Source organism: Rhopalosiphum padi, chromosome 1, assembly GCF_020882245.1.
Source record: "Rhopalosiphum padi isolate XX-2018 chromosome 1, ASM2088224v1, whole genome shotgun sequence".
Taxonomy (NCBI): domain Eukaryota; kingdom Metazoa; phylum Arthropoda; class Insecta; order Hemiptera; family Aphididae; genus Rhopalosiphum; species Rhopalosiphum padi.
The window spans coordinates 88,286,062-88,306,238 of record NC_083597.1 but is presented as its reverse complement, the minus strand read 5'-3'; the positions used below and the strand labels follow the sequence as shown (position 1 = coordinate 88,306,238).

The window sequence follows — 20,177 nt, the reverse complement described above, 5'->3', positions numbered from 1 at the left end:
ACAAGTGCACAATACAGTATAGTATAGTTAATTCATCATTGAAAAAAATCAAAATGTTCTTTTGAAATACCTGCAGTTAACATTCTAGTTATCAGTCTAATCGGAGCAAAGTGACTATTTATTATCTATAATTTTAGCATATTAAGTAGATGTATATAAACTGTTTATGACACATCACGAATGTATTAACAACACGAGGGTATTTAACCCAATATGGCAATACCTCAAGACAGCTGTTTTAAGAATTAAGTAACTCGTAGAGCCAAAGCACATTACTAAGCTTTCTTTTCTTTTCAAGTGATTAAATAACAAAATTGATTTCTTGTTGTACGTGAAGTGTGTCTATATTATGTTTGTTTTAAACGTAAGTAGGTAGGTACTAGGTAGGTCTACCTACTCGTCCTACTCCAAAAAGCCACTTAGAATTACGTTCAATTTCGATTATTTTCTTAAAATGGAAATATTTTGTTGAAAATTTAATATGTCTGAACCCTTTTTTATAGAATACAACAAACATGATAAAAATATAAACATTTTGCATTGCTAAACTCTGAGCAATTACAACGCACGAAACCAAATACGCAGTGGACATTATTACATACATCATATTTCGCAGAATATCGCAATAATTTAATTTTTTTTCCTTTGTAGAAAAGTTTGAATATTAGATATAACGTTCATTATGATTTTTTTACACCAGTTACAAAAAAACCAAAAGTACCTATATGATAATACAGTAATAATTTTCACATAATTTCCGTAGATAGATATAGATTAATATTTTGACGTTAACTAATGCACAAAATGCATAAATAATGCATAAAATAATAACCAATTAAATAAAATATAACAAAAAACGTTTATTCATGTAAAACGTACGTTTTTTAGTTGCTATTATATACGTATAAGACAAGTATACTCTGTCAAACGCAGATAATTATTTGCCTAAAAAACCGTTTGGTGCGCTTCCAGAGCGAAGCATGTTTATTTTTGATTGGTGATGGCACGGACACGTCATCTAAATCATCCATAGTAAAAACTTACCACCCGCGATTTCATTTTGAGTATAATAAATTTTCCGAATTCTATCCGTTAACAAACTATAAGACTATAAAGATAATATAATAAATAATTTTTTTTAATAACCTGTTGCAATGGATAAAATCATCAGTATTTTGCATACGTTGCCGTTGTAATAACAGAATACGAATAAGTTATCATATAAAATACAGTATAATCTATTATATTTTCGTACATATGATATATAAGGACACGGACTATTTCTGAGGAAGAGAATTTACAATACTTAAATACGGGTGGTAACGAAACATTTGATATCATTCATCCGCTGTTCGCTTCACCGACACTCATTCGACGAGGAATAGTTCAACTGGAAATTAAATAAATTTAATATTAATACTTAAAAATGTTTTTAATTTTATTATTATTATTATTTTCTAATAAGCATAACTGCGTGCTCTTTTTGTATGTGCTTATAGTCAGATGATCTCGATGAGTATAATAACCTGTATTATAGCTGCAATCGAAACATAAAATGTCGATCTCTTTATGATTTTTAATATTTCTTAATACATTACACCTCGACCTCATAACGAAAGCCTTTTCACATAAACTACACTTAAACATCTCAGCGGAGCATAATATTATCGAATCACGAAAAAACCATCTGCGCTCAAAATGGTTTTTCGCATGCAAAAAGTAGTTATAAATATGTAATTTTTTTGTGAGGAGCTGTGGCCAGAGTATGCGGTTACACCCCTTACTTTTAAAATAGTTTCAATTAGCCTGCAGAAACAATGCACTATTATTTAAATAATTAAAATATAACTTGTTGAAATGTTAATAACTGCGGTTTAGATACAACAATTTATTAACATTATTGTAATTGTACACTATGAATGGCATGAATTAAATATGTATTACACAATTAATATAAGTATATTAATAGGTATGTGTTATAAAAATGTAACATCATTTTTAATTCGAATATAAAAAAAAATACAAGACCATGACTTTAAAACTTTTATAAACACATAATATAATATAGAAGCCCTTAGCTGACCTTAGCGCCTTACACAAATGAGATGTCTAAAAATAAAGGAAATTATCATGAAGGAACTTAGCAAATTTAAATGTTTAAAAACATAACAAAAGTCACAATTTGTACACAGAATTGCCATAAACAAATAATTGCACCACAGCGTGTACGAGTGTACGACTGACGTTTTTGTCAATAATTAGCTTACAATATTTTACTTTTTACTTATTATTAATTAATAATATAAATAAATGATAACAAAATATAATAATATCCGTTTGAATAATTAATAGTGAATGACACACTGTTACATTCATTAATACAATACATTGTACCATAGGTAATTTTTCATTTAATTCGAATTTAATGGCTTAAAGAATCCGTTACGCACTGACTTAAAAGTAAGTAGATACTCTGCAATGACGAAGTACATTCGATGTTTATACACATAAAATATATTATACAATAGAGCGACATTGTAGTTTTTTTCAATAAAAAGTCTAGAAGCTATAAGGTGATGAGTACATCGACACAATTAGTAATTACTTTCAGGCGTACCCGTATAATAGGTAGCCCAACTTTTTTTTTGCATTAGCTAGTGTCCCATTGTTTGTATGTGTCATGTGTGTGTGTGTGTGTGTGTGTATTTGTTAAACATATTTATAAATTCCTTTGAGTCATTTAAATAATAATGCGTCGAGAGCATTAAAAAAAACACACACACAGTTCCATCACTAAGGCTCAATCGCTGCAGGATAAGCGGTTCAAGAATATTATGAATTAATTGTATTAGATTCCTATAATAGATATAATATCAATATGTACTTACTTCATTCGACGAATAAATACAGTTATAACTTTATAAGTGTTCCGTATTGAATTCAGTTCCCCGTCATATTGCAATGTTTAAATTGTATACAACCCATGCAAAGTGCAAACAAATAAAACAGAAAAGTAGGTACATAAAACTATGTGCAGTGGCCGGCCAGCGGGCAACGTCTCGCATTATTAAGCATTCGCGTTCTTCTTTTCAAACATTCATAGTTGCATGGGTCTATTAGATCCCATTTCTGAAAATATGAACGTATTATTAGAAAACTCACTTTTTTTTTTAATTCGAAAATATAAAGTTACTGCATTATACGTATGTAAATATGAATAAACATTAAATAACAAAAAAATCGATTTAAACAAATACTGCGTTATTATTTGTGTTAATATATTACATAATATAAAATAAAAAAAACAATAACTATCAAAATTTCATGTAGTATTTGCCAAAAAAAAATATTTTACTTTGGAAATTTTATTTAGACAATGTAATACAAAATGTGTACAATTAATTAAATTCTGTTCCTACTAAAACAGAATTTTTTAAAAATAATTTAGCTAAAACTTCTTGGAACTCCATTTTGACATATATTTTTATATATTTATTTAAGAATATTATAATCATTTTAGTGTTTAAATTTGTATTATTACAATGTGTTACTATTCACTATTATAATAAAAGTGTTTATTCTGAATCGATTAAATATTCTTTTTTTTTTTTAAACAATCCTTACAAACTATCACCATATATTTTAGGTAGGTACATGGATGTTCTACATGTTAGACATAAAGTTTACCTTTATTAGTTTAAAGTTTAGTGTCCCGTTGTTTGTATGTGTCATGTGTGTGTGTGTGTGTGTGTGTGTGTGTGTGTGTGTGTGTGTATGTATAGGATAGGTATAACAAACAAAGACGATGTAATAATGATTATATGATTATAATAAATAATTTTGTTACAAAAAAACTGAAAGAACTGACAGCGATTTTATGTTCTTTTTGTAAAATTTTTACATTAACATAATATGTTACTGGAAGACATGAGTTATACATATGTTTGAATGCATGTATGTACGTATATGCTTAAAAATAGTAGACGTTCGTACAATAATGAACATTCCATGTTGAGTTATTAAAACATTAAGTTCTATAATAATAATTATTCTAAATCGTTAAGCCTAGAAATTAACAATTATTTATATTTAAAAAAAAAAAATTACGACTGACAGGTCAACCTACCAACAAAAAAAATCCCCACCCCAAATTTTTCAGTTGTATTTATAAATCAAGTTAACATTTTAAATTAAACAAAAAAATTATCTATTATCTGGGATAGGAAACCAAATATTTGCCTATCAAACTAATACAAAACGTGTTTTGTAAACGATAATAATGTTTGAATAGCGATAAACTCTAATAAAAAATTTTCTAATTGACTAATACTAGGTCAAAAAATACCTATGCCTACCCTTTTTGAATTTTTTTTTTTTTTTTTTTTTTTTTTTAATAACAATTGCCGATTATGATTTAGATTTAGACTATAAACTACTGTTTAAAATATCAAACAAATAAAACGTTAAATCTGTTTTAGAATTAAAATCAAATTCAAAACATTTTACACGGACATTATGCTTGGAGTAAGTATACGACATTGGTGCAACAATAAACTGCCAACATCGCTAACCCATTTGAAAATTCTTAAACCGTAGTAATATAGGTATTGTCATAATAATAATATTAAATATTAAACATGAATACATGATACATAAAACCGAAAAGAAGATTGGCGGTGCTATTAAAGTGTAGCATTTTGCTATATGTGCGTTTTATATTATAATATGTAAAGAATATCACGTGATATAATATTTTATTTAACACGAATTAATAATTTATTTTAATTTTATGATAGTATGATGTAATTAAATTATACTTCAATTAACAAGGAAACCATAATATTAGCGTGTTTTTTTATTGTGCAGTAAAGATTTAAAATCGACTCGCGAAAAGAAGCAATATGTGTTTAAATAACGGCTTAATAATATTATCATACTCGTATAAAAATCACTTTTATAGTATGGCACGATTCGAAATTTTAGAACGATATAAATCTGATGAGATACAATTTGTTTACTTTATACAAATTTTTGCTAATAAAAAAAATGAATTACATTAATTTGTAATAATATACGATTTCAAAAATAAATATAAAATTTGCGATGAAAAGAAGAATACAATACTGAGAATTCAACATTAAAAAAAAAAACAATTGCATTTGTGTGAACCGAATTAAATACACACATATATATAAATATATATATATACTTAAACGACTCTAACAATAATTAAATAGTTAAATATATACTATTATTTATATACACGTACCTATATAATAATAATAATAATAATAATAATAATAATAATGATAATTATAGTATTGTATAATGCACAAAAACAAACGACACATTTTTTTAACGATAAAAAACACAATAGCGTATATATTTTAATAATTCCGAACTACATAAATTCACTAGTAGATAATATGTTAATATATTATAGAATACAGGGGGTTCCGCGGGTAAAATGTATTTTCTATTTTTATTTATTTATAAATTATTAAACATTTGCACACGAAATGGGCGTATAATAATATATTTAGGTATAAATAACAATAGTAGCAGACTTCGATAAAAATTCGTAAGATTTGATGAAATCGTTAACAATTCGAAAACAAGATGTTAAATTATTTAAATCTAATATCTTATTTCGGTTAATTTATTGCCCAGATGACACTACAGTGTATTTGTTTTTCCTTTCGTTTACGTAACCAATTGATTTGTCGTGTTTATGGAAAAAAAATATATCGTTACGACACTCGAATATTATTGTGGGAGCGAAACGTCTGAGTAAGAGTGCTCGGAAAATTCTTAGAATTTAAGAACGTAACGATACGGTGGAGGGGGTAACTCTACTGCGGTTCGACTTAAATTATATAATTTTATCACATAATATATTGTAATCGAAGCCAATTAATTTTCTGTTAAATTTTTTTAATGAAAATACACTTGGAACTGCTTGGAACCCACTTGACTGTATAATATATTATTGTATATTATCATACTGAACATTGAACCGCGCCGGGCGAAATATGATTATCATAATTCATAATAATATTATCTATAATATGTGTTGTATATAAATATATTATATATTATTATTATTATAGTCAATACGATTGCACATTACCAACAAATTATTGTCTATTTTTTTCTATATATCATTATCAATTATCATATTAAATTCATTCCCAAGTTAGTAGGTACATAATAATTTTTGACGTACAAAAATATTTTGGTATAGTTATGTTATATACATATTATATAATAATATATATATGCATATATAACGGAATGTCCATTATACACACACACATATATATTATATTATATATATAAATAAAATATATACAATTCATACACGATGTTGTGAATATGTGAAATGTATCAGTATGTAGGCCAAATACTATTATTACAACAATTTAGCGGGGCACTTATATAAATTCGAGCGCTGGCCATTAAATGAATAATATAATAATATAAATTAAAAAACCGTTTAAAAGATCTTATACAAAAAAAAGAAGAAAAAATTATAACAATTATCATACACTTATAAGTTTTTCGTAAAACCGTAGGCGCTGAGGAATTTATCGTTCAGCCGACGAAGTACGATGATCACGTTATCCATATGGCAGTTACCATACTTAGTAGTATTAGGTACGAAGTGACCAGTAGCGCCGAACTCGAACCGCACTGCTTGATTTCAATTTCCTATAAAGTAAAAAGAAATGTGATTAAAACACATGAATATATCACAGCGACAATATTATATTGTCATATTGACGCAAATAAGGCGAGTTATAGCAATTGCAGGCCCTTAGTTGACAATTAGCCTTCCTCCAAATGATTACCTAGTTGATTTAAAAAGCCAACATTTTTTATTTATTCCCGTGCCCATAAATTAAGTAGATAAAATTATAAGCAAATAAAAACACAAATAAACTTTTAAGTTAATATAGGTACTTATTTAAATATTAAAAATCTTTCAATGTTCAACAAAAATTAACTGTGTAACGCAGATATAATTTATTATTTTTTATTTTTTTTTTTTATTTAAATTAATATCAACAGATTAATGGGCCTCACTGAGAAAAAAACTCGTGTGGAGGCCCATGGGTTATCTTAGATTACAAATAATTATTAATGTTTTAAGGTACATGTTACATTTTTAAAATACAGATAATGAGTTTTTCATAAATAAATCACATTAAATCACTAAAATAAGTGGTGAATTAGAATGTTACATACAATTTTTAGTTTTACACACATATTCATATCGTAACCAGTGGTTAATTTTTTTTTTGAATATGGGTAACGGTAATGTAACCATATCATTGGGCATCAAGTTAAGTATCTGTTTGCCCAAAAAATAATAAACTTTTCGGCAACTAGTTTTAGAGGGCCAATCTAAGGAAAAATTACTAGCTGCATACCTGGTGTTCACCCCATGGTTTATAGAATCCAACTGATTATGTTTTTTCAGATATATGGTGATTGTTTTTAGGTATAAGAGTTCTATATTGAGGACATTAAAGTCTTCGAATAGTTTTTCGGTTGGAAATCTCCAATTTTTTTTGTATGCGACCCTGAGTATAGTGTTTTGGCATTTCTGGAGCGTTAGAAGGGCGTTGTTGTAGGCACCACCCCATCCGATTATGCCATACGATATTATTGACTCGAATAGTGTTAGGTATATAGTTCTGATGTCTTTGAAAGGCAATATTTCACGTAATTCTTTCATTATGTATATCATTTTTTTTAGTTTATTTGTGACGGATGTAATCTGGTTTATCCATTTCATATCAGAGCACATTTCTATGCCTAAATACTTACAGTTTTTGACAATACTAACCGAGTTACAATCACAGCTATCTAATGTATTACAGTTCGATTCGTGGATTTTTATATTGTGTATGGGTGGTAAAGTTTGCTCAGACAGTGAGTGGAGTAAGATGGTTGATTTATTGAGATTTAGAAATAAACTGTTATCGCTCAACCAATTATGGATAGATTTAAGATCGACTTCAATGTTTTTTAATACTTCATTCCAAGAGCTACCAACACAGATCAGTACGGTGTCGTCTGCATAACACACTATTTTGCTATTTAACTTAAGTAATTTTATATCGTTTAAATGGATGTTAAAGAGAACCGGAGATAGTGTAGTACCTTGAGGTACTCCGCATTTTATAGTATTTTCATTAGAAATAGTACTGTTTATTTTTACCCTCTGTTTTCTGTTTTCTAGATAGGATTTAATGAGAGACAAGGCCGATCCAGTTATGCCTATGTTCTGAGTTTTATTTAGAAGTTTATAGTGATCCACTGTATCGAAGGCTTTAGCCATTATATAACATTTATTTTTTTATTATTATATTCTTCTGTATTATGTTATGAATTACTAGATTTTTTCTAATGTTATAGGAATATGTACATTTTATTAGTTATTACTCATAATATTATAGAACTATTTTTTTTTTTTTTTTAATAAGTATAAATGCAAAACTTTACCAAAACTCCATACTTAAATATTACTAAATATATTTTATTCTATAGTTAAAATATATGCAATATAATATTATATAATATAATATAAATTAAAAATATGCATTAAATAAAATATATAACGTTATAAAAAAAAATTAGGTCCTTGTAGTACTGACGCCAACACTTCACCTATATCGACAATCAGTTATAACATCAATAAATACAGCAATAATAAATAAACGTTGTTGTGACTCACACTTATTGGGAACACAAGTATGAAGTAGGTACGTGATTATTATACTATTATCGAATATTAGTAAGCGTTTTATTTATAATTTTATTTTCAACGGCTGTTAATTTAGCTTCTACATCTAACTCTAAAAGTGTTATATTCAAATCATATAAAATGTTAACGATAAGTTATTATTGTTATAATAATTTGTTTTCAATTATATTATATTATATTTCAGAACACTTTGCACGCCACCAGTGAGATTATGAGGCAAGAGGCTCATTGAAATTTAAAATATCGACATAAATAATATAATATGCAAACTTACTGCAACAAGACAAACTTTTACTAAAAATTATTCGTATAACACAAAATGTTTACAGTTTCACTTTATTATGGAGCACTTTACAATAGCATCGCAATCGAGAATACTAATTTGGTTTAGCAAAACATTCAAAATAAATTAATAATAATTGATAAACATGAACAATTATTATTATTATATTATCCAATTAAATATTCCATGTAATATTACCTACTACTTAGATATTATATAAAATTACACACAGGGGCGGCTCCAGAGCCTAGGTTAGGGGGGGGCAAGTTATAATTTCACAAAATCTTATAACAAAAAGACAACAATGTTTACAACACAAATTCAAGACGTCTATTTTTTAAATTGGCGAAATTATCAATAATATGATCTATTTGATCTAGAATATTTATTTTGTTATAAACATTAAGTAGGCAATAAAATAATAATATCATAGTATCATACTATAGTATATTTTTTATTAATATAGTTTATTTATAGCCTTATTGGTTCTTCGTAAGAATAGATAGCAGCCAGCAGGTACATCGTATACACCATCGTAAGCTCTATGGCTCATATAGTCCATATTATGACAATATTATAATATGCATTTTTTGTTAACAATATAATTGTTTTATAAATACGGACTTGGGGGGGGCGGCCCCTAGGTCCCCCCCTGGAGCCGCCCCTGATTACACACATATACGATATACAGTTGAAACTTATGACTAAATCTCTACTAAATATTTAAAGTTACAAGAAACCTGTGAATAATAAAGTTGATATGATATTGTGCTAGTACTTGGTGTACTGTATTTCCATTTACAATGATAACCGTGATTGCTGATAATTTATACCGCAGTCGAGGTAACTGTCGTACTCATAATATGATTTTCTTTAAGAGCAGATAATCACGATATTTTATAGCTTATAGAAACACGTGCTCATGTGTGATCTAAAATATTTCGGTTTATGGTAGAAAATTGTTTGTTTTTGTACTCGGAGAGAGGGGGTACTAAAATGTCCATAATATTAAAAATAATTGAAAAATGTTACAATATTCTGTCAAGCGAGAGAACATGCCACGTTTTAATGAAAATTGATTCTTCTGCGCATCTATACACGTTTCCTGCCATATAAAAATAGTAATAACTAATAGTAGAACTGGTCACGATGGGCAGAATTAGCATGTTATCTCATTCCAGTGATTATAATATTTTATTAACATTTTCTAGACATGATTTAATTGCATTGGTTCTTAGTGAGCTATTTCTAGACATTTTAAGTATTTTCTATTTACTTTGTTACATTTCTTTTTCTTTTAAATAAAAAACAAGAACATTTTAATACAAAGTTCTTCATAATTTTTAGGTTGTACTGTGGTTAAAATGTAATAGCCGCAATACCACGTGCCACTATAAAACCGTATAAAAAGTATTTTAATAATTATTTCTGTCAAAAAAAAAAATTGGAGATTTTTGAAATTGTATACAGATAACAGTACCGTAATTTTTGAGTTTTTTTTCGAAAAAAAAATATATCGAAAATATTTAATTTAGGTTTTTTTAATGAATGAGACGGAGGAGGGCAATTTATTATCAATTTAAGTTTTAAACATAAGTTAAATAATGAAACAATATGCGAACGTATTGTTTTAAAATATTACCTATATTAATGTATAGATTTCTAATAACATAATATACCATAGCTCGTATTGGACGTGTTAACTATAATATTTTGCAAAGTGGTTATTATTCGTAACTTTTTTCTAATAGTTTATGTTAATTTCAGATATATCTATGAATGTTTATTTATTTGACAATAACTTATAGATTAGGTACCAAAATTCATATAGTCGTTTGATAAAGCTCTGAGTGTATCAAAGGCAATTATTTAAATAAAAAAATGTATTTGTATGATTTATAATAATAACACTTGAAAATATTTCATTCGAGTATTCCGAGACGCGTATGATAGTATATAAACGGTGGATATTTGAAAAATTAAACTCATTATACGGTTGTACCAGCAGTCTGCCACTGACTGGTAACGTTAAAATTAATTTTGTTTTTTAATATATTTTAACAAAACAATTTCAACAATGGCTAGAGTATTAATTTTATTGTCTGTAATTTTGTTCAGTGTCTATATGACAGAACAAGCATACTTTTTGGAAAACGACTATATCAACAAAATCAACGAAAAAGCAACAACATGGAAGGCAAGTTTTACATCATATATTTTATATTTTTAGACATATTTAGATTTGGTACCTATATTAAACATTATGCGTTAAGATTATTTTCTGCTAAGTCAATTATTTTGTTGGATCACATATTTATCACTTTTTATTCTTGATTAGTAAATTGAATATCTAAAAACTAATTTAGCTTAAAATTAAGAACTTATAATAAGCTTATTATAAGTATAATAATATAGTATATAGTATAGTATAATATAGTATACTATAGTATATAGTATATTATAGTATATAATATTAGTATTGGCTATTTGCCAATTTATAATAAAATAAAACGTATAAGTACGTATTTATAATTATGAATTGATGAATACTTACGATATATTATAATAAACTTATTACTAATTATATTTCACATAGGTACTTAACTTTAATATTTTAAAATTTACGTCTTTTATTTTTAATAATTTCATGAGATAGAAAGATTACTAATATATAAATGAAAATATTTATTTTATTAAGCTGTGTTCATTATTCATCATAAATAGACTAACCGCTAGTCAATAATGTCAAATAGGTCCTACATTATAAAAAATTTAACATAATAGATGACTACCACAATAAGTCATTCCAAATACGAATAATATTATTTAAGTGTCGTTCTAAATAATATTTATTCATTATATAATACATATACAATGATTGAATAATGTAATCACTAAAAGTTTAATAATAATATATTATTATTATATTATTTTGCTTTTCTTACACCCAATATATTTAAAATTAAAAATGTTTAACTCATTATAATAATATTTATATAAGTATTGAATTATGTCGTTTTTATTTATCTACTTTAATATTAGGCTGGTATCAACTTTGATCCATCTACACCGAAAGAACACATTTTAAAACTTTTGGGATCCAAAGGTGTACAAATTCCAAGCAAACTTAATTACAACATGTACAAATCAGAAGACAAGGAATACGATAATCTGCTCGGCAGAATTCCAAGGAAATTTGACTCGAGGAAAAAGTGGAAACATTGTACTACTATTGGAAAAGTCCGAGACCAAGGAAATTGTGGATCGTGTTGGGTATATCTATTTATATTACATAAAACACATTATAAGTTAATTTGAGAAGAAAGTACAATATCAATAAAATTATTAATATTATTATTTTATATTATTTTTTTGCTATTGTTATTATTAACTTAATATCTTTCTTGAAGGCATTATCTACAAGTTCAGCGTTTGCTGACCGTCTATGTGTAGCTACAAACGGAGATTTCAACCAATTATTATCTGCAGAAGAATTAACTTTCTGCTGTCACAAGTGTGGATATGGCTGTAATGGAGGATACCCAATAAAAGCATGGGAACGTTTTAAGAAACACGGTCTTGTCACCGGAGGAGATTATAAATCAGGAGAAGTAAGCAGATAGTCTACAGGAAAATGCTTATGTGTACGTTAATTTGTTTTTAACTCGTGTATTTTTAGGGCTGTGAACCATACAGAGTCCCTCCTTGTCCCTATGACGAACAAGGAAATAATACTTGCGCTGGAAAACCAATGGAACAAAATCACAGATGCACGAGAATGTGTTACGGAGATCAAGAACTTGATTTTGATGAAGATCACAGATACAGTACGATTTTTTCTGATATATTATTATTATTATTATTATTAATAGTAATTATTAAATAATATAATATAATGTTTTTAAACCAATGCAATTATGATTTCAGCAAGAGACTCGTATTACCTTACATACGGAAGTATCCAAAAGGACGTTATGACATATGGTCCCATTGAAGCATCATTCGATGTTTATGATGATTTTCCCAGTTACAAGTCAGGTAAGTTTATATTAATTATAAATTATATTCTTATTTAAATAGCTTATTGCAGTTGCTAAAATCGTTAACATAAATATTAATATTTTTAGGAGTCTACATTCGATCAGAAAATGCTTCATATTTAGGAGGGCATGCCGCGAAATTGATTGGATGGGGTGAAGAATACGGAGTGCCATATTGGTTAATGGTTAACTCATGGAACGAAGATTGGGGTGACAATGGACTTTTCAAAATTCAACGAGGCACAAACGAATGTGGAATCGATAATTCGACTACTGCTGGTGTACCAGTAACTAACTAAGTGTATTATTAGTTAAAATAATTTTAAAAATGTCGTGATGAAATAAAATCAATTTTTATTGTTCTAATATCGTTTTTTATTGGCTATTATAAAAAAAGTTCTTCATTTACACACAACAATTGTCAGTAACATATTTACGATGGGAGATTAGGGAGATATATCTCCCCCTTGACTCACCTTTTTTAGCTATTTTTACATGGTTATAGTTGTGTTTTTTTCTATTCATCACTCTATCAGTAGGTAATATAATTTTGAGCCGTTTGACATCGACTATTTTAATTACATCTCCTCCCTTAAATAAATCCTAAATACGCCACTGACAATAGTTATAATTATATTTTTAAATATTAAATGGGAAATAATAATATTAAGTCAACAAGTGAATGGTAACCTATTAACCTAACTTTAACTTTAATAATCATTACATTTTTTATTTCGATTATTAAATTCAATTTTGATATGGTGCATCATCCGGTACAGTGTACACCTCAAATAGGATACTTCATTTTGAGTATATAAATGTTTTAAGAAACATCGTCGTTTGAAGTCGACGTTAAATGCTTAAATACATCATATCGACATATCATATACTCGTATTTATGATTATTGTATACGCTGTACAGCAATATTATTTTATAAAACGGTAACATTAATTGTTAGTTTAAAATTAATGGTTTTTATAGAGACTTCATGATGAGTAATATTACACCTATTCACAAAAACAATGGCTAAAACACGAGTAAAACAAAATAAACTGAACATAATATTTCAAATCTTGTCAAAAGTTTATATATTTATCTCTCTAAAAATACAAAGAAGAGCAGCTCATCGATATTGTGTAAAAAAATTGATTTTTGTTGTACTCGTGTACAATATTCAACTAATAATATTGAAAAATAATATTAAGTTGTTTTTTAATTAAACGAACAATGTTCGTAAAACTTCATAATTAAATATTTTAATATTTAATATTAAATTTATTTTATCAAAAATGTTACGTATACAAACCCGAAATTTGAGACCCCATTAGACAATATTCGATATTTATTTCGGTACTAATGTACCTTACTATGAGAATAATTATTATTAGCCATTAGGAGACGCATTTAAATGCAAATTACATTTTTTTCTGAATGTCTGAAAACATTGCTTTCCAAGCACAAAGTTTATTTCATACATACAAGTCAATTTAAAATAATAATTGATATAATTCAATTAAGCAGCACCTGATTTTACAGTGCTATTATGAAACACAAGGTAAAAGTATAACGATTGTATTTATCTATATTGTATATTCATTTTATGGAATAATTAATACCTAAGAATACAAATTTATATAATTAAACACATTTTTTCATTATTAAAAATGATTTTAAGAGCATTTTTAAAAAATTTCTGTTATGAGTGAATTAAAACGTATTTTTTAAGATATTTTTCTTGTTTTTTAGAGCATTTAAAACCGTTCCCTAATTATTGTAATTCTTAGTTGAAATAATAAAAAAAAATTTCTAAATACTTAACATAAAAAAAAAAATTTCTAGTTTAGCATAATACCTAATATGGACAATTAGTGCTCAATTTTAAAAGGATTATAAAAAACTAATACTACAATATTATTACTCACTTCCGGATGATAGTTAATGCACTTTCCTGTGCGTCTCCGAAACATATTTTGATCTTGACAATTAAACACCGGTTGTCCAGATTCATCTGTTGCCATTCGAACCTCTTGTGGTTCAATACTCAGTTGTTTGCTTCCGCAAGGGCACAAAGTATCCACCACTAATAGTATTAGGTTACTATGGGGGATTTTTTGCACACTGAATGGCCTGTAATATGAAAAGAAATTGATATTTATCAAGTCTGCCTATATGAGGTAGATAGAGAAATGGGATTTTTCAGCGCAACCATTTCGTTGCTGCCGTTTCGGTGATAAAAACAAAATACAAACTTAAGTTAAAATTAAATATCGAAGGTTAAGTTAGTTTAATAACATTTTAAACAAAATAAATAGATACATTTATTTAGATAAAAAAAATTTCTAAGAAATAATAATTAATAAATTACAAGCAGATATGTATACACAGTATGAACATTTAGTAACGGGTAATAATCCACGGAAAAAGTTAAAAAAAATTTAATAATATATCATTAAAATAAAATATTGAGAAATTATAATATTTTTCATTGTAACATACTTGACTATATTAATTTTACATAAACTGGTTTTTTTTTTTTTAATCTATAGGTATTAGTTTATTTTATTATTATTATTATGTTTTTATCTAAATAAATTTATGCTTTTATTTTGTTTAATATATTAACTAACTTAACCTTATATTTTTAATTTTCACTTTAGCTTGTATTTTGTCTTTATCGCCGAAACGGCAGCGCCGAAAATATCTATCGCCGAAATGGTCGCGCTGAAGATTCTTAGAAAAATTGTATGAATAACTTGTTATTCAAGATGATATAAATATTTTAACTCGACAAAATTATTGAATATACGATGGACAAATATTAAATAATAACCGTTTTATTTAGTTAAGCTTTTTCTGCGGTATATATGGTGATAGACAGTGCACAGTCTAATAGAAAACATATTTTATTACAATATTATACAGTTTATAATGCTTTCTAGAACTTAGAAATACTTTTTAATTAACTCAGATATTATACATAAAAATATAGAATGTATAACTAGGAAAATAATAATAATAAGACACCAAATTATTTAGGAAGTAATAATGGTTATTTCATATTATGTTAGACGTTGCAAAATATACCTACACATAATATAACAATGACCAATGGTTTTGACGTGGACAAATTTAAGTAGGTTATACAAAATATCAATATAAGTAATGATACTCTAATTAATTATAATACCTTTCGCATCCAGTAGCGTGGCAATTGGTCAATTTTCCTTTGAGCGGATTAAACGACCCACTCATATTCAATCTGTTGGGTTGCAAGACGTACAAATCGACTGATTTGCGACATGTTCTGGTAATTCCCGGTTGGGTTCGATTGTACACTGGGCTGAAGTACTCAGCATTTTTCATGCTCGGCACATATAATGGTGGATGCGGAGGCATGTCTTTGTAGTCATTACCAGAACTCCCCCGATCACCGCCGTCACCATCCGTCATTGGTTTGTCACTCTGATCTGTAGTCTTCTCACCTTGATCTGGCACGAATTCGTCTGGGCCCAGGTCGTATTCCGAATACATTGGATCTATGGAAAAATGACAAACTCTGTTTAATACATGAATGCTAGAATAAAAAATTGGGTTGACGCAGGAGATTTTCGTTTGGTAACTATAAAATAAATGGTGTAATAAAATATATACCTTCGTCTTGAGCTTGAATCCACTCCGGGAATATAACGTGATAGATGTTAGTTTCGATTGCTAACCAAGCCAAACGACCTAATAACCATTTTACTAACCAGACAATCGGCTGAAAAGGCTGCAAAACAAACAAAAGGCGTCGTAAATTAGTCGAGCTGTGTGTTTATTGATAGATAATGATATTCGTTATTATTATTCTGTTTTATATGATTACTCGTAGAGAAGACGCTGAATCGGTTCCAGGTTCGATACCACTATGGCATGCGCCTTGGTTGTCCACTATAGTGATCTTCTTATAAATGCCGTCCTGTACCAACGAATCCATAATAGTCCCGTCTGTTTGGCCGAAAAATTGACCGGTATGATGAGATTGTTCAGATATTATAATGAAACCATTGTTATCCAACACATAGCAATCGAGATCGTCGGAAGCACACGTCTTCTTGCATCCAGTCATGCCGGTACACTTGGGAAAGATATAAAAAAATTAAATAACTATTTTGTAAGCATTAGTAGTAAATTTAATACGTACGGCCGAAGTAATATTGATGAAGTGCGAAGCGATCGACGAATGTTGAAATTGTATGCCGACAACCGCGGCTGCCGCTCGATGACCTTTATTTTCAACGAACATCGCGTGGGTAGCTGTAATCAGTGGTCGATCAAGTCCAGCACCTAAAGAAGTCAAATAACTTTGATTTATTTTTATCCTTTTACATTAACATATTCAGTTGTAATTTTCCAAATATAGTTGTTGTATTTTGGGATAAATGGAAAATCAAATACTATTTAAAAATTATAAAGCATGTCCAGTGACGTAAAAAATAATTGTATAAATAATAATATTGTTTACGTTTAAATGAATACTTCAATAATTATTTTTACCGTTTACAATTTCATCAATAGATAAATGAAAATTATAAATGGAATATTTTTTTATACGAAAAAAAATTTAATTCACCTGAATTAAATGGCACTGAAAACACAAAACTTTCAGGCTCTATGTTGTGTTGATCAATCGCTCTTTTATACCACACTTCGTCTATGGCTTTTTTATTGGTTTCGCTAAAATGTCTAAAATTATATGTGTAAAATTATAATTATTATATTAATGATATAATATTTTAAATTATCAAACTTACGGTTCAGGTCCTCTGTTGTTAGCTGTTCCGTGATCTCGCCATCTCAATAATCCACTCCTCGTCGCAATGAACGTAAGTGTTACACCAAACATATGATGTCCTTGGCTATGAACGCGTGCAACATAGTATACAAAATTACAAATTAATACAGGACGAAACAGTAATGTTTTATACATATTTTATTCAACTTTATAATATTATCAAAAACTACTCTGAAGAAGCCACAGTCACGTAATTTTAAATATTTACAAAAGTTAATACATCTATTACAATTTTAAATTTTAAATTGATTAAAAAAAAATTGATAAAATTAATGTTACACAAAATATATTGATGATAATATTGTAGTTACTTCTTCAGAAGTTTTTTACATAAATGTTATGTGGAAGTGAAACCTCTTACCAAATCCGCTGCAATAATAATTCAAAATATTTTCTAGGGTGGTGGAACTCTTAATTATAATTTAAAAAATATGTATTTCAAAATCGATTGAAGTTCATATTTTCCGAAAATTAATCCTAAATTACGTTAGGTATTGTCACATACTGAGCTAATAAAATATAAAATCTACATAGTTCAGTGCAAATAGTTTGAATGCACCACGTGTTTCATCTACTTTACCTGTGCAGAAGTGCCATTAGTGTGGCTATTGGGCTTTAAAATGTAGACAAGGTTAGTGCAATTTTTAAATAAGGTGCAAATATATAATAAATCAAAATTAATACAAAAAAACAAGATTAGGTAACTATAACATACGATAGTATTAATAAAAAGTATTATTAAACACTTTATCGATAAAATAAAATATCTGTAAATAAAACTGTGTTGAAAGTTACAGAATAAATAAAATTATCGGTATAATTAAAATTGAAAAATTATATTATTGTAAATATATATATATATATTTTAATATTATACATACTTAAAATATTCAGATATTTCATTTTATGATATCTTACGATTTTCAAATAAAATTAAAATAAGTAATCATGCTTATCAATCATTATTAATTTTGGTGCATATGTGTATACTTAATGTGTTTTAATTTAACTTATATAATAATACATTTTGTGAGTACATAATAAATTAAGACATCAGTCGTGATTTGTGATTTCAGTGCGTTAGAATGCGTGTTTAAAAATTACAGCCAAAAAGTTTCTTCTTATTTTTTTTTTACCTATTTTTTAAATTTTGCATTCTGAGTAACGCGTTTGTAGATTTACTGAAAATAAAATGTTTGAGAAACTATAAATAAATATATATATTATATATATATATTTTTTTTATTGAAAACTATTTAAACTTTCAGTGAATTATTTAAAATAAATAATACTAGAATATTTGAAAATCAGGAAAACTTGAAACCAAAATAAACTATTTTTATAAACTTTTAGATTAATTTATAAGATATAATTAATGTACCATGTACTTACTGTTTATCAACCTTAGATATTTGACTTGTTTGTTTTTCAAGACTATCGGTGACTAATGCATCGAATACTAAGGATTGTAAAAGATTTTTATCGCCTGTAATTAAAAAAAAAAAATCTCGTTAATAAATCTATATAGGTACTTAAAATTATTATATAGGTATCATTAACAAAACACTTACAGTAATGAGAGTCTTTTTCTTTTCTCCACGTGTTATAAACCTGACTTGTGCCTGAAAATACTCACAAGAATTAATATTTTTAATGTTTATTAATTCACAAAATAATTACCAGGTTCTCTTTTTGGCATTCTAGACCTTAATGACATCCATTTCCAACCAGGACGTTTGGTTCTGGACAAAAAATGTAACACTCTATCCTCAGGAGTTTTAAAGTTATGTTCATTTCCATAATTATATTCACAATAAACCCTGTAAAATTCGGTTTCAATAATGAGACGTGGATTAATATATAAGTAAAATAACATTTTAATTTAGTGTTGAAAAAGGTATGTACTCACCAGTCGGGATGGACTTTCCAATTTTTTCCTTTGAAATACTCCGTAACTGAAAAACAAATACAAATAAATTGAAAATATCTATATATAAATATATAATATATATGTATATTTTAACCACTAACTATTGAATTGAGTCAACTTGATTTCTTCTTCTCCAAGTAATTCATACATTCCATAACTTTCTGGAAGAGCAATACCTAAACTATAAGGTGTATCTTCGATTGAATGATAAAAGTATTTATATTTTCTAGTAGACACTCGTCTCTGGAAATTAAAAAAAAACTTAAAATTAAATACTTTTAAAATTTAATTTATTTAATAGAAGATTATTTTGGGT

The 20,177-nt window shown here is 27.3% G+C and overlaps 2 protein-coding genes across 3 annotated transcripts in view; one reads left to right on the top strand and one right to left on the bottom strand.

Annotated features, from left to right (window-relative positions):
• Nucleotides 1-3,808: 3,808 nt before the first annotated feature.
• LOC132918433 (voltage-dependent calcium channel subunit alpha-2/delta-3) overlaps nt 3,809-20,177 on the bottom strand; it is a 45,127-nt gene continuing 28,758 nt past the window's right edge. The window contains exons 15-28 of one of the 2 annotated variants that reach the window (XM_060979654.1): nt 19,963-20,104; nt 19,841-19,886; nt 19,612-19,751; nt 19,503-19,553; nt 19,324-19,417; nt 19,068-19,112; nt 17,891-17,995; nt 17,710-17,822; nt 17,281-17,423; nt 16,963-17,214; nt 16,749-16,866; nt 16,285-16,633; nt 15,020-15,224; nt 3,809-6,711 (exon numbers count right to left, since the gene is read on the bottom strand). In XM_060979654.1, coding sequence (XP_060835637.1) covers nt 6,616-6,711; nt 15,020-15,224; nt 16,285-16,633; nt 16,749-16,866; nt 16,963-17,214; nt 17,281-17,423; nt 17,710-17,822; nt 17,891-17,995; nt 19,068-19,112; nt 19,324-19,417; nt 19,503-19,553; nt 19,612-19,751; nt 19,841-19,886; nt 19,963-20,104 — 1,899 coding nt within the window. In that variant the 3' untranslated portion in view covers nt 3,809-6,615. Of the gene's footprint in view, nt 6,712-15,019; nt 15,225-16,284; nt 16,634-16,748; nt 16,867-16,962; nt 17,215-17,280; nt 17,424-17,709; nt 17,823-17,890; nt 17,996-18,511; nt 18,545-19,067; nt 19,113-19,323; nt 19,418-19,502; nt 19,554-19,611; nt 19,752-19,840; nt 19,887-19,962; nt 20,105-20,177 lie in introns of both variants that reach the window. The other variant, XM_060979655.1, reaches the window with a different exon arrangement.
• On the top strand, nt 11,035-13,462 carry LOC132918434 (cathepsin B-like). Its single transcript, XM_060979656.1, has 6 exons — nt 11,035-11,253; nt 12,099-12,329; nt 12,467-12,667; nt 12,736-12,883; nt 12,984-13,094; nt 13,184-13,462. Exons 1-6 carry the CDS (start codon nt 11,134-11,136, stop codon nt 13,393-13,395), a joined length of 1,023 nt encoding a protein of 340 aa, XP_060835639.1. The 5' UTR covers nt 11,035-11,133; the 3' UTR covers nt 13,396-13,462.

Bases quoted from the DNA above. Each gene is read 5' to 3' on its own strand.
- LOC132918434 (XM_060979656.1), top strand. From the start codon at position 11,134: ATGGCTAGAGTATTAATTTTATTGTCTGTAATTTTGTTCAGTGTCTAT. The intron at 12,330-12,466 runs GTATATCTATTT...TCTTTCTTGAAG, and splicing joins GAAATTGTGGATCGTGTTGG to GCATTATCTACAAGTTCAGC. The intron at 12,884-12,983 runs GTACGATTTTTT...TTATGATTTCAG, and splicing joins TGATGAAGATCACAGATACA to CAAGAGACTCGTATTACCTT.